Raw genomic sequence first — 15,892 nt, forward strand, 5'->3', positions numbered from 1 at the left:
AGTACTGATTCATTGCCCACCTGACCAGGGGTTTATGTTATGTCTTCTCCTGCTAATGTGTGCTCTCCATCACCGACGATATACACATCAAATCGAACACTCTGACCCATTATAAACCTGACAACTCTAATCCTGTGACTATTTTCTCTCCAGAACTTGCGTTAATTCTGGCTCATTTGCTCATCACAGAACCCGTGGTTGTTAGAGGAAGCTCACTGACTGAGAACAAAAGGCTCTTCATTACAGAGCCTCAGGATAAATATTGTTTATTTGCATTGAATGATTTTTACAAGAACGTTCCGCCACCCAGCTCCAGGTTCACTGATTCGATTAGCTGATACGCAAAGTAGTCAGTGTCGTGTCGCTTAACCTAACACCGTTTACAGCAGAGAGTCAAAAGGTCGTAGGTGGCCCTATTTCCTTCCAGGCCGCACACCATCACCTCACTGGGTGTCACAAGTGAGCAGACATCCATGTATCTGGTCTAACCAGTAAGAGAGAGAGAGTGTGTGTGTGTGTGTGTGTGTGTGTGTGTGTGTGTGTGTGTGTGTGTGTGTGTGTGTGTGTGTGTGTGTGTGTGTGTGTGTGTGTGTGTGTGTGTGTGTTGGGCGAGAGGGATGGGCATGGGAGGTAGAGAGAGACAAAAGGTCTGCAAGTAAGATGGATGGAGCTCCTCATTTACCTGTGAGGTTTCAGGAAGTGATTTCATTCCTCTGTCCAGGGACTCAGTCATTGAAATTTCATGTATGTGTGATCCCAGTAAGGGAGAGAGGGGGATCTGACCTCTCAGAGATCTCAGTGAGTGAGATCTCATCTCCTTCTGTGAGGTCAAGAGGGACATCATACTGTCTATGGCTTCACACTGAGGAAGATCTCACCTCTGCCATTTGATTCGTAGTAAGGAACTTGAGGGCAGAAAAAGTTTGAATACATTAGGAATTTCTTCACTGGTATGTTTAGCGGGAAGATGAAATAGTTAAAAGGAATCAATTGGGGGGACTTCACTCAGAGGTTCTTGAGAGTGCAACAAGTTTTCAACAGAAGTCGTAGATGCGTATAGAGTGACATTTACGAAGGGCTTGGACAAGTGGATGCGATGCGAATCATGGCTGAGTGAAGTATGGAGAGCTATGGACTCGGTGAAGGTAGATCTGACTAGGTACACACGACCTTGCATATCTCAAAATACTACCTCTAAATTTATTCACAATTATGGACCCTGCACACGGTCCACACCCATTACTGCATTTACTGAAACACTATCGATGTGGGTGGCCGTTTATCTTGTGTCTAACGCCCCCTCCCCCCACTGTCTTTGGGGTCGCTGTAAGGGAGAGAGTGAGGTCACACCTTCATTTGTTGGGTCTCCCTGAATGATATCTCATGTTTGTCTCTGGGGTATTAGTCGTGGAGATCTCAGCTCCATCTATACTGTCTCAGTGATGGAAAGCTGGAGATCTTACTTCTTGTCCATGGCATCTCAGTGAGAGGACTCACCTCTGTCTGTTTGGTCTTAGTGAGGGAGTTCTCTCATGTTCAGTGGGGTTCTAGTGAAGCAGGAAAGGATATCTCACAACCGTCCCGTCCGTGGGCTCCCAGTGGAGGAGGTCCCACCTCTGTCCTTGGGGTCTCAATGAAGGTGCAAAGGAGATCCTACCTTTGTCTATGGGGTTTCAACGAGGAAGTTGTCATCTATATCCATGGGTTTCAGTGAAGTAAAAAAAAATAGTCTCCCCCTCTGTCGGCGTGATTGTAGTGAGAGGCTAATGCATCTATCAAACTGCAGGTGGATAAACCGTTCTATCCTCACTCCCCATCCCCATGTCCACATTGCCCTCAGCCCGAGTGTGTCATTTCTGCGTTAATTCTACTTTTCATTTCCAGAATGTCACTGGCTGAGCTGGCGGTTCTGCTGCTGATCCTGGGTTCTGTGGGTGAGTTGTGTCTCGTCGGGACAATCTGTGTACAGTTTACAGTAAGATGAAGTAGATGTTATTAATTGTTTCTGTAAGTGGGCGCAGACGGTCTGAATTTAATGGGGGTAAAGTATTGAAAGGACCTCGGGAGCATTATGAATCCAATTTGACTGCGGGATACATGGCATTAGAGCCGCTGATCAGAAACATCCAGATACCCGGTTTTATAGAACAACAGTCGGGAGTGGTTGGAGATCGGGGGGCAGAGGTTTCAGCAGATAATTTCAGGCTTGAAGGCTGAGGAGAAGGCACGGCTGGAAATGCAGTGATTACCTTCCGAGAGCTTGGGGTTGGAGGGAGTGTAAGAGTTGCAGGTGATTACACTTGGAGGATGTATTGAGGATGTTGGGATGTGAAAGCAAAGATGGGTTTTATGCTACTTTAGGAACAACCGCGGTGTTTGTGGAGAACAGAGGGCAGGTGTGGGAGACGGCTGAGATTTCCGTGAGAAATGTGCTGAAATCGGGACAGAGTTGGGTAATGTTACAAAGGCGAGCGTCACCGTGGGGCAAAGATGTGATAGGAGCCAGTCAGTGACTCCAACAGACCTATCGAGCGCTCGGCCAGGCGAATAAATAAACCTGGGACCTGAGGTTTCAGTGCTCCTGGGCACAGTTTAATGGAGGATCAAAGGCATTTCTAGTGACCCAGTTCAAATCTGACCTCTATGGCGCTTATATGGTCCCCCTGTGACCACGGGGCCTCCCGCTGTTTCCCTGGTTTTCCTCTCATGCCAAAAACGGTCAGGTTTCGTTCAGGGAAACTGGCACAAAATGCTGGAGGGACTCAGCAAATGGACTAACATTTGATATGAGACACAGAAAGTTTAAAACGTTTAAAATATTTAAAAGGTACATTTAATAAATACAATATTCATCTTCAAATGCCTTTTCTTCGCAACCAGAGGAGTGCCCCAAAGAATGAATGACAGTTAAGTGTGGGAACCCCAAACTACCACCAACCCCCAGCTCCCCTACTTCCCTCGCGTAGGCGGCAGCAAACAATGATCCCCTCTGCGCCCACCAGCAGAAAAAAGCATCGGCAAATGCCATTGAGCCGTCAAGCGTGCAGCAAAAGCAACAGCAAAAACAAGACTTGCAGAACCCAAAGATTGCGCGTTCACCCGGTATTCGACATGCCACAGGTTCTCTCTCTCTGCCAAATAAGGGAGACAGAGATGTTGCCGTTTTAGAGCGAGAGGAGACACAAGAAATCAAGACTCTGGGCACACAGCTGAAGATGCTCCAGTTCTTACAACTCAACGGTCCGAAACACCGACCTTCGATTAGACCGCCTCCAGAGCCCCTAGATCCTAGTCCTCCAAAGGCGAGCCGAAGCCTTAGGGCCCGCCCTTTGCCTGTGGGATGGAGGCCAGTCGTGAAACCCCGAGAGCCAGTTCCATTCCCGGAAAGAACCGACGTCAGCGTATGACTCCAGGTCAGGATCTTTAAAAAACCCTGAAGGGGAGAAAGTAAAGATGAAGAGGATGAAAATAGAGCAGTTTCCGAAGATGCAAACAAAGGAGTAGCCGTTTAACGCCAACTTGACTGACCTCTGCTCTCTGAGAAGGGAAGGCAAAGGTATGGCAATGCGGTGTTTCACGGGGCTCGATAGTCAAGGGGACAGGTAGGAGATTCTATGGCTGTAAATTAGACACCAGGCTGTTGTATTGCGAGGGTCCATGGTGTATCAGAGCGGCTGCAGGATACTCCGAAGGGTGAGGGTTAGGAGCAAGAGGTACTGGTACACATTGGCACCAATGACATAGGTAGAAAAAAGGCAAGAGGTCCTACACAGTGGGTATATAAATTTAGTACAGAGTTTGAAGGGAAGGACCTCCAAGATAGTAATCTCCTTATTTCCCAGAGTGCCACAGGCCAGGGTAATTAGCAATAGTGTGACCGCCCGGATGAATGAATGGCTGAGAACATGGTGCAGGGGACCAGGTTTCCTGTTCTAGGATCATTGTAAACTTTTCAGGGGAAGGGATGACCTGCACAAGAAGGACGGATTGCTCCTCAGCTGGAATGGGAACACTATCCTGGACGGGAAGCTATCTGTGACTTTCAAACAGATTTGTAGGGGGCCTGGATCCGGATGTCCAGGTCAGGTAAGGAAACGATGGGACCAGAAGAAAAATATCAGGGAATGTAATGAAAAGAAAATTCAAAATGCCAGGTATGATTGGTCGGGTAGTTTGAAGTGTGTATAATTTAGTTCTTGGAGTATGATCGGTCAAGGTCATAGACAATAGACAGAAGGTGCAGGAGTAGGTCATTCGGCCCTTCTAGCCAGCCTCGCCATTCACTGTTGATCATGCCTGATCATACACAATCAGTACCCCGTTCCTACCCTCTCCCCATATCCCTTGACCCCACTATCTATAAAAGCTCTTTCTAGATCTCTCTTGAACGCATCCAGAGACTTGGCCTCCACTGCCTTCTAGTGCAGAGCATTTCACATATCCACAACTCTCTGGGTGAAAAAGTTGTTTTCCACATCACTGTACTAAATGGTGTTCTAATTAACGTAGATTATAGATCAGCACATGGATCTGCAATAGTGTCGCTATCACAGAAACTTGGTTGAGATAATGTGCGATTCATATACCATGTTTTCAACTTTTAGAAAACAGAGAGGGTAAAGGAGGTGGTGTTGAAGGGGCTGGAGAGGGGTTTGAAGGGGAAGGCACGGTTGCAATACCTATCAGGGACAGTATCACCACTGCACTCTGGTGAGACATAAGGGAGGGTTCAGACTGCGTTGATCTGTGTCGAAGTCAGGAATAGGAAAGGTGCAATCACACTGATGGGATTGTACTACAGACCCCCTGATCGCCATCAGGACATTGCGGAATGGATATTCAACCAGATTATGGAAATGTATAAAAATAATAGGGATGTTGACATGGGGCATTCTTAGTACAGAGGAAATTAGATGGAGCAGAATTTGATAAGTCTGTGTATGAGGGTCTGTTAAATCATGGTCCATCGACAAGAGGGGCTAAAGGGGACCTGCTGTAGGGTAATGAGCCTGGCCAATTGACAGACCTTTCAGTGGGTGAACAGTTATGGAACAGTGACCACAAATCCTTAATCTTCAGGATAGCTTTAGACAAGGAGAGGCATGCTCCTTATGGGAGAGTTTTAAATGGAAGTAGAACAGAATAGGAGGAGCTAAGGCACGACTACGATGAATTAATTGGGAACACCTTTTTTATCTGACAAATCCAGATCAGACACGTAGAGTTGCACAGAGTACGGTAAAGATATGTACTTGTTAGAAGGAAGGACAGGGATGGTAAGATAAGATAACCTGGGATAGCTGGAAGATGCTGCCTGGCATGATGGGAGAGGCAAACATATGAGGGACGTTTGAATGGGCACATGGATGTGAGGAAGGTGCAGGGATGTTGACATGGTGCAAGCAGGGGCAATCAGCCTTCGGGTGTTTCAGATTTGCTTCTCGCTGGTTTGTATTAACATTGTGAGCTGAATGGCCTGTTTCTGTGTTGTTGTCCTCAGTGTTGCACGTTCTATTCGGTTCCACCCCTCACGTTCGATCCTGATCCCCACTCTCTCTGTGAGGAGCTTACGAGTTCCCACTGTGACCGTGTGCAGCTTGTTCGGCTCCATTCGGCTCAATGACAGGAGTCAGAGTAAACAAGCTATGGAAGTGTATGGAATTGAACCAGTGGGGTTTGGGGTTTGAGATGGGACTGGTCCCCTGGAACAGTCATTGTCCTGACGGGTTTCAGGCCACCTTTGTTGTTACAAGTGGGAGGGCAATGATACTGAGTTAAGGGATCAACACGTACAAACAAGCTGGAGGAACTCAGCAAGTGGAGCAGCCTCTGTGGAAACAAGCAGTCAACGTTTCGCACCGAGACCTTTCGTCAGGACTGATGAAGGAGAGGATTTGGAGCCCTATAAAGAGGTGCGGGGAAGGGGTGCGGTGGGTGGGAAGGAGAAGGCGGGTAGGTGCCAGGTGAAAAAACAATCAGAGGAAAGATCAAGGGTTGCGGAGGGGAAGCAGGGAGGGCTAGGCAGGAAAGGTGAAGAAGGAATGTATGGGGAAAGCACAATGTGTAGTATAGTTTATAGGACCCCTACCCCCTCCTTCAGTCCTGACGAAAGATCTCGGCCCGAAACGTTGACTGCTCGTTTTCACCTGCTGCCCGACCTGCTGAGTTCCTCCAGCTTGTTTGTACGTGTTGATCTGACCACAGCATCTGCAGTGTACTTTGTGTTGACCGAGTTAAGGGATGTCAGAGAGTAAACGGGACCTGAGCTGAATTTCAGATTAACACTAAATATTATTCTATCCCTCAGCTGCTAGCTGCACACTCGATGATCCGTGTGTAAACTACCCGGTCCTGGATCAGCCGTGGAGGAGCACAAATTGTTCCCAAACCGATTGCACCAACGGACAATGGATGGGTGATGGAAATCTTAGAGAAGGATGGTACAGATTTCACAGGTACTGTGAGGTGGTTATCACTGAGAAACTGGACACTGAGGGGAAATGCAAACAGAAGAACAACGGGAGTGTGAATGAAAAATGCAAGGAGACCGGGATTATCAATGACCACAATGAGTTGGGGAGTAAGTACAAGTGGAAGGGAGATCCCACCCTCTCGGGCTTAGAAATACGGGGCGTGTACAATTGAGAAGGAATTCACAGGATTGACGGGCCATTGACCAGAAAAGGGGAACGGACAGGCTGAGTCTATGACATAGAACGAACTGTTGAAATTTTGAATAAACTTCCTCAGATCAGGGTCTGACTTTCTGATTACTGTTCCAGTTCCGGAGGATGGACGATGCCCGAGACAGTCTTTCCAGAGGATCGCTGCTCCGGGGTGATCCCGGGCTGGTTAAACGGTAGGATCAAGGTTTACATCTACGGGGTTGGTTGTTTTTGTGAAGGGTCAGACTGAACACTTGGATCACTTCAAACACAGGCACTGAACCCAAACCCCCTGAGAGGAATTGGCACACGGACTACCCTCCGGCCGTGAGCCGTTGCTGCTGTGGGCAGGGTGGGGTGGGGAGAGGTAGTTGAGCGGGTCTGCTATTTCACTGGTTCCCGTATCACACTGCCTGGCGTACTGTGGAACCGGGTACATTTCACAATGTTTATAAACGTTATTCCAGGTAGCCACCCCAACGTGACAGAAGGGGAGGTGACCAGGACCGTCTGTTTCACCTGGAATGAAGACACCTGCTACTGGAGCCGGGAGATCAAGTTGAAAAACTGCTCCGATTACTTTGTGTATCAGCTGAAGCCGACACCCTGTTCTAGAGCTGTGTACTGTACAGGTAGGTCACTGTTCCCCCGTGACACTGGAATATGGGTGTTCTGGGAAATATCTGGGACATCCCGTGTTACCAACATGAACACTGAGAGAAGTTTTCTGAAGAGCTGCTGTACTGTGTTAAAACCATCGTCTGGTTGGATGGTGGGATCGACAAGGAAGTGAGGGAATGGACGAAAGATAGCAGAGGGAAATAGTGACAGAAAGTGGGGGAGAAACGTAGGGGAAGATGGAGAGGAGGGAGATCTAGAGTGAGACCGAGGGGTGAGGGGTGTAGAGTGAGAAAGATAACTGAGGGACACTGAGAAAGACCAAGCAGGGAGGAGGAAGCGTGGATCATTGAGAGGGGAGGAGGAAGGGGGGAGGCGGAGGTTGGTAGAAGATGAGGGAAGGAAAAGACTGGCAGAGAGAGGGAGGTGGGGTGTGAGTGGGGAGAATGTCAAAAAGAGACAAAGTGTGTGTAGAGATTGAGGTGAGACGGCGGTATGAAAAGGTTGAGGAGAGAGGTTGGGAGACCAGAGAGAAGTGGAAGGCAAAGAGAGATATAATTGAGATTGGGAAGATTGACAGCAGGAAGGGGCAGAAGAATAACCGATAAAGTGGAGGATGATGGGATGAAGGAAGCTAAAGAAGATTTTTGTGTGATTAGAGAACAGAAATGTGTGACAGTGGAAAAGGAGGTATGGAAAATTCAGGGAAATGGAAAGAATATGTGAATGGAGCAAAACGGAGATCGGAATAAGAGAATGGTTGGATGTGGTGTGACATGCCACAGGGGTGGAACTGAGAGATTAGGTAAAAGCTTATGGACTGCGTTCCAGGAGAGGGCAGGCGTTGGTTTCACCACAGACCTAGTTGCTGATTCCCTGAGGCCCAGACCTATTCCAGTGTTTCAACTTTCCCACGTCCCTGTTCCTTCCTTCAGACCTGGAAGTTTCCACAAGGAACAGCCGAGATTATCATGGACTGGAGGGTCCATCCATCATGAACTGACTTCTGACCCAACAAAAGACTCTCTCTCTCTCTCTCTCTCTCTCTCTCTCTCTCTCTCTCTCTCTCTCTCTCTCTCTCTCTCTCTCTCTCTCTCTCTCTCTCTCTCTCTCTCTACTCACCCTCTCTCTCTCCACCCTCCCCTCTCTCCGTTACCTTCTTTCTCTGTCTCTAGCTCTCTCTAGTCCTCTATCTCTCTGTCTCTGTCTGTCTCTGCCTCTCTGTCGGTGATTGCCTCTGTGTGCCTCTCAGAAATAACGTGAAATTTCTTCAGCTGATGAGGCTGATGAATTTGTGAATTATTTGTGAATAAATCAGTCATGATGGCTTTGTAGAGCTAATTCAAGTCATATGGTCTCAAATTATCAGCAATTTACACTGGTCAGAAAGAGAGCATTGTTTGTTTCTTATTTCCCTCCCACCCGCCGGCACACTTGTGTATCTGTCAATCAGCTCCCTGTGTGTCTGAAAACTCCCTGTATCCCCACACCGATCTGTTGCAATGAGAGGCGAGCATGTCCTGGGTGATTGGGGTCCTTAATGATGGATGCATCCTTTTTTGAGACATCACTCCTCGAAGATATCCGGGATGCTGAGGAGGCTAGTGCTGACTGAATTTATAACAAAGCAGCATACTTTGAGCCTGTTTCACCCCTCTCCACCCTCCCAAAAAAGTGCAAGACAGGAATGCAGCCATTTAGAATACTCCCCGTAACAGATCTATAGAATCTCTGCATCCTGGAACTGCTGTATCCGCCCTCTGCGCTTTCCCACACGCCCCCCGTTCAACTACCCATGCCAGTCCTGTGTCCCTGCCAGGGATCCATGTGCTCTGCTGGAGTATTCGGTTCTACATCAGTGAGCCATGTTCAATTCTGACACCAGTGCTCTCTGTCTGGAGTTTCAAGTTCTTCTTGCGACCGTGTGGGTTCTTCCCTCCACCACACAAATACGTGCCGGTTAATTGGCTCGTATCAAATGTTTCAAACTTTGGATCAATGTCAGGACAAATCAAAGGCCAGGTGTCCTTGTGGATGAACTGTGCGAATATATGGAATAAAACGGGAGAGGCAGGGGAGATGGGTAACATAGGACTGGACACCATACTCCGCACCCCCTCCCCCCCCCCGAGGCTACCATGTTCCTAAAGGGTGTAAGGCCATTTTTGTTGAAACAGGTAGACGATGGGAGAGCGCTGAACCATGAGTTAAGGAATGTTGTTACTGATAAACGGGAGATGATTGGTTCTCTGGGTTAATGATATTGGAGGTTCAGATGTAGATGGTCGTTGACTTGAGCCGAAATTCAGATTCACAGTGAACCTTGTTCTATCTCTCAGCTGCTGGCACCGCACGCTTTGACCCGTGTGTAACTCACACCGTCCTGGATCAGCCCTGGAGGAGCACAGATTGTTCCCACACTGAGTGCACCGGAGGACAATGGATGGGTGATGGAAAACTTGAAGTGGGATGGTACAGATTTAACAGGTAACATGAGGCAGCAATCACAGATGGGGATGTAAATAGTGGGAACAAGGTGTGGGTGAGTGGGAAATGCATGGACACCGGGATCATCAGTGATTACACTGAGATGGGGAGTAAATAACAGGAGAGACGGTTGAAACTTTCTTCAGCGTAGAGGCAGTGGCAGGTACGACAGGGTGGGGATTCCCTGGTTTGGGTGGTTATTGACCAGAGTCGGGATACAGACAGGATGAGACCAATTCCGTATTTCTCTCTGACTGAAAGCCACCCTCTCTGATCAGGGACTGACTCTCTGATTAATGTTTCAGTTCCGGGGGACGGATGATTTCCGAGACAGTCTTTCCAGAGGCGCGCTGTTCCGGAGTAATCCCGGGCTGGTTGAACGGTAGGGTCAGGGTTTACTCTGTGGGGTTCAGTTATTTTTGACGACTGAGAGACCTGGTACATTTTACAGTGTTGATTAACCGCATTCCATCCCAGTGTGGAAGAGGGGGAGGTGACCAGAACCGTCTGCTTCACCTGGAGAGATTTCACTTGTTATTGGAGAAGGGAGATCAAGGTGAAAAACTGCTGCCGTTACTTTGTGTATCAGCTGAAACCGGCACCCTGCTCCAGCGCCGTGTACTGTACAGGTAGGTTACTGTTCCCCTGTCACACTGAATAAGGGTGCTGTGGCGTAACTGAGGGCGTCCCAAGTGACCAACATGTACAACCAGGCTGAGTTTCCCAGACAGCTGCCTGGAGTGTGGACAAGCCATATCCTGGAGTGTGGGATGGTGGGAATGAGGGGTGAGGTACTTAGGAAGAGACCTTGGGGAGATGCAGATAGAAAGAGATCGAGGGCAGAGCAAGGTGGGGGGGGGGGTGCGGGGAACAGGCAGGTCGGGAGAGACCGACGGACAGGCAAGTATGGAGAGACCGAGGGGAGAGGAAGGTAGGGAGAGATCGAGGGCAGAGGGAGGAAGGGGGAGACCGCGGGAAAAAAAAGGGTGAGGAGAGACCGAGAGGAGAGGAAGTCGGGGGAGACGGGGGGCGGGGGTTTGTGAGTAGAAAGGAAGGGACTAAGAGGAGAAGGAGATAGGGAGGGAGAGGCCGAGGGGAGAAGGAAGTAGGGAGAGTCCGACGGGAAATAGTAGAGGTCAGTGACGGAGGGGAGAGGGTCGTAAGGAGACACAGAGCGGAGAAGGAGAAAGGGAGATACCGAGGGAGAGAGACGTCAAGAGAGTCTGAGGGGGTGGAAGAAAGGGAGGGACCAAGGGGAAGGGCCAGTAGGGGAGACCGCTAAGGTGGTGTGGTCGGGAGACCCTGAGTGAGAGTTATGGAGAGATTGAGGGTACTGGGAGGCAGTGGGAAATAGAATAAACAACGGGGAGAAGGCAAAGGCAGGGTTGGAAGAATGGCAGATATATTGGGGAAAGGCGGAGGGCAGAGTAGCAGCGGCAGTAGATATGGATGTGCGGAGAGTGACGGGAAGGGATGGACAGTGCGAATGGAGCAAAGTGATGACAGTGAAGAAGGAAACGGCTGGATATGGTGTGAAATGTGATAAGGGAGGAGATGAGCGATTAGATAAAGTGTTTTCCAGGATAGGGTAATATTGGAGAGGAAAATGAGAGGAATGGTGTTGGTTTCCCTAGTATTCCATCCCCTGAATTCTTGTCCCATTATGATGACCTATTTCGGTATTTCCACACTTGCCTGTCTCTGTTCGTTCATTACAGCCCCGGAGACGGCTACAACGGAACAGGCAAAACTAACTTCGACTGAAGTGTCCACGCAGGAACCGTCAACTGCCCCAAGAGAAGAGCCATCCTTAGGTACCAGGGCTTGTGTCTGTTACAGTCATTGGATATCTGTCACTCTGTGGCTCGCTCACTCTCTCATTCCCTCTTCCGGCCTCCCCTTTTGCTTTAGTGCAACAATGTGGTGAAATTTCTTCAGCTAGAATGTGATCAATCAGTGACAATAGACAATAGGTGCAGAAGTAGACCATTCGGCCCTTCGAGCATGCACCGCCATTCTGAGATCACGGCTGATCATCTACTATCAATACCCGGTTCCTGCCTTGTCCCCATATCCCTTGATTCCCCTATCCATAAGATACCTATCTAGAAAGAATCCAGAGAATTGGCCTCCACTGCCTTCCGAGGCAGTACATTCTAGACCCCCACAACTCTCTGGGAGAAGTTTTTCCTTAACTCTGTCCTAAATGACCTACCCCTTATTCTCAAACCACGCCCTCTTGTACTGGACTCTCCCAGCATCTGGAACATATTTCCTGTCTCTATCTTATCCAATCCCTTAATAATCATATGTTGCAATCAGATCCCCTCTCAGTCTCCTTAATTCCAGCGTGTACAAACCCAGTCTCTCTAACTTCTCTGCGAAATACAGTCCGGACATCACAGACCGCGTCTCCTGTCCCCTGAATTCCTGTCCTATTATGATGACCGATTTCAGTATTTCCACACTTGCCTGTCTCTGTTCGTTCATTACAGCCCCGGAGACGGCTACGACGGAACAGGCAAAACTAACTTCGACTGAAGTGTCCACGCAGGAACCGTCAACTGCCCCAAGAGAAGAGCCATCCTTAGGTACCAGGGCTTGTGTCTGTTACAGTCATTGGATATATGTCACTCTATGGGTCGCTCACTCTCTCATTCCCTCTTCCGGCCTCTCCTTTTGCTTCAGAGCAACAATGTGGTGAAATTTCTTCAGCTGGAGTGTGATGAATCCGTGACCTTTTAGGACAGATAATTGCTTATATTTACAGTGGAGGTTGATCGGTCCTTGATTAGGAGCAGAGCCGAAGATTACAGGGAAATTGCGGGAGAATGTCTTTGAGAGGGATAATAAATCAGCCACAGCGGATTGTTTGTTTCATATTTTCTCCAGCCCACCCCGCAGTACACTTGTGTCTGCCTTCCAACTCAGGCCCTGAACCCCTGCCTCCAAACATCCTCCCAGAATCAGAATCAAGTTCAATACGTTGTGAAATTAGCCGTTATGTGACAGCGGGACTCAGTGATACAGCATCCAAAAATCCCGGATATTAGAGTAAACAGAAATGTATTTCTAATATAAAAATGTTCAGTTAAGTAAACACTGCAGAGTGAGAAAAACAGTAGAAAGGTGGAGTTCATTGGTTCAATGTTCACTCAGAAATCAGATGACAAATGGGGGGTAATGAGGAGAGAGGAGGTAGGGAAGAACCGAATGCAGAGGTCGTGAAGGAGAGATCGAAGGGAGAGAGTGGTCAGGAGAGACGGAGGGTTGAAGGAAGCAGAGGGAAAAAAGAACAGGAAAACTGGCCAAAGGAAGTGTCAGGCGGGGTAGGATAAGGGAAGATAGAATGAAAGAGTGAAGGAGAGTGCGAGGAGGGAGGCTGGAGAGCATTTTTTGTGCTCTCTCTTTCTCTCTCTCACTCTCTCTCTCCCTCCCTCTCCATCACCCTTTCCCCTTTCCTCTCCCCTCTCTCCCTCTCTTCATCTCTCTCTCTCCTTCTCCATCTCCCTATCCCTCTTCTTCTCCTCTCACTCTCCCCTATCCCTCTCCCACTGCACCCCGCTCCTTTCTCTCTCTCTCTCTCTCTCTCTCTCTCTCTCTCTCTCTCTCTCTCTCTCTCTCTCTCTCTCTCTCTCTCTCTCTCTCTCTCTCTCTCTCTCTCTCTCTCCTCTCTCTCTCTCTCTCTCTCTCTCTCTCTCTCTCTCTCTCTCTCTCTCTCTCTCTCCACGAATGTGCAGTAAAAAATGAGTTATGTTGCCAGGGGAGATAAAGGGGCGGGTGGCCGGTCCGTTGCTGGAGAAGGAAAACGTGGAGACCCAGAGTGACGATCAGAGCAATGGGGAAATTGGGGAAGTGACATGAAACAGATTGGCGCACTGAATGTGTGTGTGTATGTATATATATATAAATATCTATTCCTCTTCCTTGGAACCAATCCGTTTCCCGACATGTGCCGGTAATTTCTAACCTAAGCCCGAATACAGAGACCTCATGTCACTGAAGGAGGGACTCACTGGCTGTGGTGTGGCATGTTGTATTTCTGAAGAGATTGTGGGAATGATTTCGGAGTGAGAGGGATGAAGATATGGAGTGGTCTGGGCTACAGCCTTATGTTTGGTAAGGCCTGAACGGAGATTGATAAATTGAGTGAATGCGGGTGGTTTAAAGCCAATTGGGTGAAAGGGCCTGATTGCACGATGTATTACTCCACGTGCCTGTTCTCCATGTGGTCATAAGCCTTCCTTCTTCATTAACACACAATACCAAACACCAGGAACTCTAGTCTTCTGCAGCAATGAACATGTACCGCTCTAATCCAACATGTGGATATCACTGGCATAATTCCACATGTCCATAACACATTGCAATCCAGGTAACTGGGAAATCTCACACTCTATGTCTCTCCCTCTCTCACTCTGGATTCGTACATCTTTCTCTTCACAATTCAGTCTCTTTTTCTCATTCACTCTCTATCGCTATCACTTTTAATCGCGCTCAGTGTCGGTCTCTCCCTTGTTGTTTGCCTCTCATTTCTAACTCTACATGCTCTCTGCCTTACTCCCCCTCTCCCTGACCCCCACCCTAACCCGCCTGCCGTTTTCTCAGACTCGTCCTGCCCCTATCGTGAGCAATACCGACTGACAGCGTAGGTGATGAGGTCGGGTAGGCGGATCCAATGTCTCAGACGGTGCTGGAGGGGGAGGGGATTGCGCAATCGAGGGGACAGAGACGACGCAACACGTGCCCTGAGCGGCACTTGACCTGACAGTGGAACCATGTTGACACTGGGCTGTTTTCTTTAGAGGAAGAGCACACGTGGATTGAAGTGCTGGTGGCAGCGAGTGGAGGCATGACTGACGAAGAGGTGCGGGAAGCCACTCGGCACAAGGTGAGAGAGTGAACTGAGAGGGGTAAGGTAGGGGTGAGGAGGAACGTTGGGGCCCATATTCTCTCCTTCGCTTCCCATTACGTCTCCTCCTTCCTCTCTCCCTCCCTCCGTGTCTCTCTCTCTCTTTCACTCTCTCTCTTTTCTCTCTTTCCACTTTTCTCTCTCTCTTCTTTCCATTCTCTCTACTCTCATACACCTCTTTCCTCTTACCTCCCTCTCTCAGCTTCTCTTGTTTCCTCAAAACCCCTCAACTACCTCACTAAGCATTCATCTTCCTCTACGCAGCTCCGGGAGATGTTCGGTGATCCAGATCCTCAGCTCGAGCTTGTGCTGTGCATGTCGGAGATTCCGGAGGAGAGAGGGGCGACCCGTCAACGAATGAAGAAGTCTGCAGTTCCATCTCCCTGACGCTTCACACCATCTCCCTTACTCTATCCTGCCTTAAGCCAAAGATACTGCCCACAGAGCCTTAATACTAGTTGAGCCTCAAGATGTTGCTACATTCCCCTGATTCGCAGTGTATCGCAGCCTGCGTGTTTTTAGTTGGTCAAAATATGAAGTATTATCCCATTGAGTAGTGACAGCAGAAGCCTGGAGTCACAGAGTATCCTGGGTATGGTCCCTCTACACACTGACACTCCTCACTACAGTGTGAGACGTCAAATACATTCCACAGTGTATGGTCCCCTGTAAGGAACGACACCACGCACTACAGAACTGGGTCAGTGAGGGGCGTTACACACTTTCCACCGTGTTTCGTTCCCTGTAAAGACGGACCCCCATCACAACAGCACTGGGTCAGTGCGGAACGTCATTCGCCTTCCGCAGAGTTTGATCCCTGTGAAAGCCGACTCACCTCACTACAGGACTGGGTCAGTGTGAGAGATTACACACCTTCAACAGTGCATGGATCCTGTAAACAGCGGCACCGCTTACTGCAGGACTGGGTCAGTTCGAGTCACACACCTTCCAGAGTGTATGGTTCCGATAAACACCGGAACCTCTCACTATAGGAATGAGTCAGTGTGAGAGGTCACACACTTCCCACAGTGTATTGTTCCTATAACCACCGACACACCTCACTGAAGCATCGGATCAGTGTGAGACACACATCTGGGCTCACAATAAATTTGAAAAATTACGTGACACCGGGCTTCATTGTTTTAATTTATTGCCAATGATTTGCTGTTAACTGCTTGATTATACTGAAATAATGTATAAAGTAATGAAT

General features: G+C 48.7%; 1 protein-coding gene across 1 annotated transcript in view; it reads left to right on the plus strand.

The window, feature by feature from the left end:
• LOC140723329 (uncharacterized) overlaps positions 1-15,222 on the plus strand; it is a 64,168-nt gene extending 48,946 nt beyond the window's left edge. Inside the window, exons 3-12 of the mRNA XM_073037926.1 lie at positions 1,885-1,934; positions 6,308-6,455; positions 6,783-6,859; positions 7,133-7,297; positions 9,623-9,770; positions 10,248-10,399; positions 11,489-11,584; positions 12,266-12,361; positions 14,576-14,661; positions 14,947-15,222. Coding sequence (XP_072894027.1) covers positions 1,885-1,934; positions 6,308-6,455; positions 6,783-6,859; positions 7,133-7,297; positions 9,623-9,770; positions 10,248-10,399; positions 11,489-11,584; positions 12,266-12,361; positions 14,576-14,661; positions 14,947-15,069 — 1,141 coding nt within the window. The 3' untranslated portion in view covers positions 15,070-15,222. The remainder of the gene's footprint in view (positions 1-1,884; positions 1,935-6,307; positions 6,456-6,782; positions 6,860-7,132; positions 7,298-9,622; positions 9,771-10,247; positions 10,400-11,488; positions 11,585-12,265; positions 12,362-14,575; positions 14,662-14,946) is intronic.
• The last annotated feature ends 670 nt before the right edge of the window (positions 15,223-15,892 follow it).

This window comes from Hemitrygon akajei, unplaced genomic scaffold (genome assembly GCF_048418815.1).
Source record: "Hemitrygon akajei unplaced genomic scaffold, sHemAka1.3 Scf000109, whole genome shotgun sequence".
NCBI classification, from domain to species: domain Eukaryota; kingdom Metazoa; phylum Chordata; class Chondrichthyes; order Myliobatiformes; family Dasyatidae; genus Hemitrygon; species Hemitrygon akajei.